Source organism: Lutjanus erythropterus, unplaced genomic scaffold (genome assembly GCF_056507025.1).
Source record: "Lutjanus erythropterus isolate fLutEry1 unplaced genomic scaffold, fLutEry1.hap2 Scaffold_155, whole genome shotgun sequence".
Taxonomy (NCBI): Eukaryota; Metazoa; Chordata; class Actinopteri; order Lutjaniformes; family Lutjanidae; genus Lutjanus; species Lutjanus erythropterus.
In genome coordinates, this window is record NW_028146632.1 from 802,685 (window position 1) to 808,953 (window position 6,269).

The 6,269-nt window shown below is 37.8% G+C and overlaps 1 protein-coding gene across 1 annotated transcript; it reads right to left on the minus strand.

Moving 5' to 3' along the window:
* Positions 1-2,220: 2,220 nt before the first annotated feature.
* Positions 2,221-4,560, minus strand: LOC146304332 (uncharacterized). The gene is made up of 4 exons (XM_084714173.1): positions 3,556-4,560; positions 3,276-3,431; positions 2,750-2,848; positions 2,221-2,607 (listed from the first exon to the last, which is right to left on the minus strand). The coding sequence occupies exons 1-4, from the start codon at positions 4,558-4,560 to the stop codon at positions 2,221-2,223; spliced, it is 1,647 nt and encodes a 548-aa protein (XP_084570299.1).
* Positions 4,561-6,269: the final 1,709 nt, after the last annotated feature.

Consider the following 6,269-nt stretch of genomic DNA (forward strand, 5'->3'; position numbering starts at 1 on the left):
GTATTTGTCTTGTGACATGCAGGTTGAAAGTAAGCTCTTAACAGTTATCTTTACAATGTCTGCAGGATGCTGTGGATGGATCAGCCAGTGTTCAAGAGCAGTTGGCAGATGAAGTGATGACGATTTACCTGCTGCGGAAAGATGGGTCAGTTGATGTTGGCATAGTGATTGAGGGCAACACCGTCCTCAGCAGTCTTGGGGATCTTAGCAGAGCCTGCTGCTATCTGATGGGACTGACCTATGCATTAGATCTGCGATACCCCAAGAACCTCAAATACAGTTTTGAGGTATTCCAGAAAGTACTGCTGGAGCTGGATTCTGGAAACCTTTCCAACAAAGTTCAAAGACTGAAGAATTACCTCTGTATGTAGTTGCTGGCTACTGTTCAGCAAGATGCTCTCTGATTGAGGGAATTTTTCAATGGCAAAGTTTACCTGTCCAAAGTATAGAAGTTTAATGTGTTAATGTTTACATAAGAGTCTTAATGTCATTAAAATGTAGTTTTTGGTGCATTTCAGCCATATGCTGCATTCATTTCAGCCGGATACTCACATGAACAATGTCATGCTCACTGGTGAGAAAAAATCAATTCAAAGTCTCAAGAGTTACCTCTGTATGTAGTTGCTGGGTACTGTTCAGCAAGATCCTCTCTGATTGAGGGAATTTTTCATTGGCAAGGTTTACCTGACCGAAGTATAGAAGTTTAATGTGTTATTGCATTGCATTGCATTTCAGCCATATGCTGTATTCATTTCAGCTGGATGCTCTTATGCTCATGTTGAAAATCAAACCACCAGTAGATAATATACCCAGAGTTTATGTACTGCAAGTTGAGAAATCTCAGACTCTGTTCAGAGATAAAGTTGATATTTTATATTTGTCAAAGTAGACAAATAAATGTTTAATTAAAAATGTTGGCGTGTAGAATTGCTTTGTTTTTGTTTTTTTCTTTGTTTCATATATTGACCTGAAGTACTCCTAGATTAAAGAGAAAATACATTTTAAAACATTAAGTAAATAGAACATATTTTTTCTGATATTTGATAGTCCATTATTAATTACATTCTGTTAAAAACATCAAGTAAATGTAGCAGATTTGTTTTGTTAAATAATAATCTCATTTTCAGTTACATCTACCTAACATTGTAATTTTTTCTACTCAATTTTTTGAGTGGTTCAAATTTAGGGTTACTATTGCATAGACTAAAAATTTTAATTATATAAAATAAATTTTAGATTGCATGGTACTCAATGTAGTTATCCAGATCAGCTTAAAATTTTCAAGTACATTTACTTAATTCATAAGGTAAATCTAACTGATTTCACAGCTTTCAAATTTACTCAATATATTGTGTGTAATATTGTTACACAGATTAAATTGAGTAGAGCGTAGTTAAAGTTTTCTGAGTGTAGTTCAGTTGTGACACACTCAATTTTATTGATTTTAAATAAAAATTCTTTTGCATGTTTTTAATGTTTAAATTACTTTATAAAATTAGTACGAAATAACTAATAAAATCTGTTACATTTAAGAGAGAGATATTTGTGTCCAAAATTTTTATTTACCAAAAGAATTTTCTGCAACTTCATGGTTCTGAACTGTTTACATACAATTCTGTTTTTAAAACCAAAATAAATCAAAGTAGTCTGTGACCTGACCTTGAGGTGCTGATTAGAACACCTGAGTATTTTTAGCATATGGAAATATACTCAAGGGCACGGTAACAAAACAAAGTTTTGGATTTTAAGATGCATATAAAAGAACATTTAAACAATTGAACAATTTACAGAATACAAATTTTGACCTGCAGCTGATAAAACCTTCAGTGAAAACATTTATCAGAAACTCCACTAAAATAGATCAAAGTAATCTGTGACCTGATCTTAAAGTGCTGAACAGAACACCTGAGTATTTTTAGCATATGGAAATATACCCAAGGGCATGATAACAAAACAAAGTTTTGGATTTTAAGATCGATATATAGAACATTTCAACAATTGAACAATTTGCAGAATAAAATTCCGACCTGCGGATAAAACCTTCACAATGAAAACATTTATCAGAAACTCCACCTACACCTGCTCACAAGGACAATTAAAAGAACAATTAGTAGGTGCTGTCCTTTGAGCTCCACAGCTCTCTTTGACACGTCAATAAATCTAGAAATCCAACTATGACATTGTTGAACAGGAACTAAAACCGTTCACAGGTGCGCCAGCTTAGGCAAGAAGCTTGTTTTTGAGAGTCATGAATTTGGCTGTCGGTTTTGGGCGCAATGAGTCCAGTCCAACAAAAAGTCTTTGGAAGACCTCAAATGTCTTCGAGAGTTTAGGTGGATACTCCAGATTTAGGGCATATGTTATTCCGAGGAGTAGGCAGCATGCTCTTGCTAGAGTTTCAAGCCCAGTAAGCACTGGGACACCCTCAATGATGATACCAGCAGCATCTGGCTCCTGGCAAGTGTAGATCCTCACACTTTGAGTTTTCAGTTCCTCGTGTATACTTCTCTCTGCTGTTCCCTGTATGACATACAAATAGAACACGATTAGAATGAAATGTCTCATTTGTTGAAATAATAAATAAATATAAAACAAAAAAAACAAAAACTAAACTTAGTGTCATTTGGAAAGGAAACTCCATCATGTTTCAGTAGTTTTGAGTGTGGTTTTATGTTTCTTTTCTTTTTGAGTGTGACTGACCTGACTGAGAGACTGACCTGACTGAGAGACTGACCTGAAACAAACTTACTTTGAAGTCAGAGATGAGCTCCTCAACACTCTCTCCCATATACTCAATCAGACATCTCAGGGTCACATCTCTCTTCTTAAGAACTGAAGTCATTGGATCCTAGAGTTATAAGTGAATAATTAAACACAATCATACAGGCAGGCATTGTCAATCAAATCTGTTTGCCATTACCACTGTGGTTCTTCACTACATTAAATAGAGCAGTGTTCTTCAACCATGATCCTCAGGGCCCATTGTCCTCCATGTTTTAGAGGGAAACATCTAAAACATGGAGGACAAAGCCTACTGTCCTCCATGTTTTAGATGTTTCCCTCTAAAACATGGAGGACAATGGGCCCTGAGGACCATGGTTGAAGAACACTGAAATAGAGCTTATGTATTTTGATTGAAAACCCATTAAAATTAGTAAAGGAAACCAAAATATTAATTGAAACATTCACCCATCTGGACCAAAACAACTGAACAACAAATTACTCATTCTATTAATATGATCCTGTAACTTTTTTCCCAAACACTCTTGCCTTACCTGTATCAGTTCCATCAACATGTTCTTGATGCGCTGACCCACTGCTCCTCCCTTTGCACTGAACAGCTGCAGGAGCTTTGGAGTGTACCTGTCCAGCTGGGACATAAACGCTGACTCTAGTGGAACTACAGTGCACCTACGAAACTCCTCATTGATCTGAAAGACAGCAAGTGTTTGGGACTTTCAGGAGGTGTAAACGCAGCCTTTGCATTTTATGCAGTCATTATTATTATTTTTAATAAATGTAGGCTCAGGAACACTAAAATGAGAAATGATTTACCTGGAATGGTTCGAAGAGGGCAGGCCACCTTTCTTTAAATTCTGCCACTCCTGGGGATTGCACAACAACTTCCATTCTTCTGTAGCTGTATGTCTTGGCCATCATGTAATTTATGCTCTTGACATTGTCCTTTTTCTTGCAGGCTTCAATGAGATCAAGTCTCACATTCTCAAGGGTATCGTCAGTTTCACCAGCTGAGTGTGAAGGAAGAAAATTGACTTCTGCCTTCTTTGCTCTCTTGATGTTTTTAGCAGGTTTTCTGTCATCTCCACTCTTGTGTTTCATCGAGTTTATCAGGAGTTCAGGGCTTCCCAGTGCTTTACGTTTTGTCTGGTAGTTTCCACATTTGTATTTCAGGCTTTGTTGCCACCCATAAATTCCGTTAAAAGAGCCTGGCTCCTTTAGGCACGGATGCTTATCCACTAGCGCTTGTGCTACAGCACACCTCTCAGCATCATTAGGGTAAGCCGTGTAAGAAAACATTGTCTCTGCCAGCCGTTCCAGGATGTCCGATTTTATACTTGGTGATGTCGGTGTCGTTCCATCTCTTAAATAAGTCTCATTGCCTTGCCTCAAAGCCAGCTCAGTGTTGTGTGAGAAAGTTGGAATTGGAAATACAGGAGGCCATGGGTTCTGCCTCTCAGCGACGTGGGGACTGAAAATGATGTCATCGTCCGAGTCCACAGAGAGAGAGGCACAATCAGAAAGAGAGGACACATCTGATGCATTAGGGGTGCTTTCCTCAGGAACAATGGTCAGTGTCAGGTTAAGCGGTATATACACTACTTTAAGTGTATCCTTATCTTTCAGTTCACTTGTAGAGATAAGGGCGAAGAAGTCATCAAAGTCTTTGTCTTTGTACTGAAGACTTATTTCTGTGTGGATGGAAAAATGTTCTTTTACAGCTGCAACTAATTCATCTACAGATGAGGGAATGCCACCGTCGAGAGTAAGTTTCTTGACTTCATGATTGATGACAACCCGAAATCTCACTGTTTGTTCCATGCTGTGGTGTCTGAAGTTCTACTTTATACGATTTGTTTTGGTAAGGGGAAGAGACCTTTAGTTCAACTCCCAATGGAATGTTAAGAGTGTCGTATCTTTTGGCTTTTGTGTGAGGCCCTCTATACGTTTTGAGAAAGTGCAGTCTTCTCTACGTCGTAACTTATGCGGGAGGCTCCCCTGAGAGATACCATATGTGTGAAGTTGTCTGTGGAACAAAGGACACCCAAATGTATATAAGCCACGTTACATGTCTTGTGGGCAGAGAGATTCATATTGGCTTCGAGTCCTCTCACAGGCAAACCATGGTGCCTGGTTGATGCTGAACTTTTTTGTAATAAACTTTTTATTATATAATCAAGTCGGTGTCAGCGGATGTTTTCTTCATCATCTTCACATCATCACTACTCAAGAAACAACAAGAGTTTTGGCGTCACGATACCCGGACGTGTTGTGGCCTGCAGCGTCGTCGACAGCTTCAGCGCACTTACTCCCGTGCCCGTGCACAAAAAAAAAGGTGAGCATTTCCTCACAATTGGCGCGCTGGTTTGTTCGTGGTGGCTGTTGTGCTTTTGCTGATGGGTCACACTGTAAAGAATCTTTTGTGCTGGCATGCCCTGATGTGTTGATGTTTGGAGTGGCTTTCCGTCTAAATTGGGTTTTTGCGTCATGAAAGACGCATAAAAAGGGGGGAGTACTATAGAGAAGAAAATTTAAGAGAAATACAGACAAAAGGAATAGAGAAAAGAAATAAAAGAAGAGAAATGAAGAAAAGGAAATAGAGAAAATAAATAAAAGATGAGAATAGAGAAGAAATAGAGATAAAAGAGAGAGAAAAGGTAAATTGAAATTGAATCAAAAAGTGTAGAATAGCCGAATTAGTAACGTTTAAGTAAGCTAAATAACCATGCGAGATTAATGAAGTCAGGGCCCATAACTTCTTAACGGTAAGACATGTGTAAATTAGACACTGCGTGAAAGTTGGCTTTAAGAAGTAGTCGAATTTGTGTGAAGGAAAAATAAAAACAAAAAGGAAGAGAAAATAACCCTGGGCCCAGGGAAATTGGCAAAATAAAGAAAAGAAAAGAGAAGAAGAGATGAAATAAAGAGATGAAGAATAGAAAAGAGATAAAAGAGAAGATAAAGTTGAGATAAAAGAGAAGATAAAGACAAAAGAGGAAAAGAGAATGAAAATAGAGAAGATAAGTGAAAAATAGAAGAGATAAAAGAGAAACAAAGATAAAGTTTGAGAAAAAGAAGATTAAGAAGGGGCTGAATGAGCCCAGAAGTAAAAAGTGTGCATGCATTATGAAGAAACTTGTTAAGTGACGAGTTGTTTTTGAGAAGCTTGATTAGAGTGAGAAGTTTTAAAAAAATGAAATGAAAAAATGAGGGAACTAAATTAGGAATAAGTTGATTTAAATTTAGGATTCAGCGCTGTTTGTGTTTTTGGGGATGATGTTATTTGGTTTTGCGTTTTTGTCTGTTTGACGGCTGGTCCGTGCTTGTCTCTGTGTCTGGGTGTGTGTTTCTTGTCTTTGACTTTGTGCTTTATTACATGGGGTTGGTTTAGTTCTGAGGTATGCACGTTAGTTGAGTTAGATGTTCACTCTTTGAGGGTCAGTGTATACTGGAAGTTCTTGCTAATTTTAGGAGGAGCAGGAGGTGGAGTTTCCTGTTGAGAGTCAGTGAGTTTGCATGTTGGACAAGAG

Bases quoted from the DNA above. Each gene is read 5' to 3' on its own strand.
- LOC146304332 (XM_084714173.1), bottom strand. From the start codon at position 4,560: ATGGAACAAACAGTGAGATTTCGGGTTGTCATCAATCATGAAGTCAAG. The intron at 3,432-3,555 runs GTAAATCATTTC...GCTGTCTTTCAG, and splicing joins CCCTCTTCGAACCATTCCAG to ATCAATGAGGAGTTTCGTAG. The intron at 2,608-2,749 runs GTAAGTTTGTTT...CACTAAGTTTAG, and splicing joins AGCTCATCTCTGACTTCAAA to TTTTTGTTTTTTTTGTTTTA.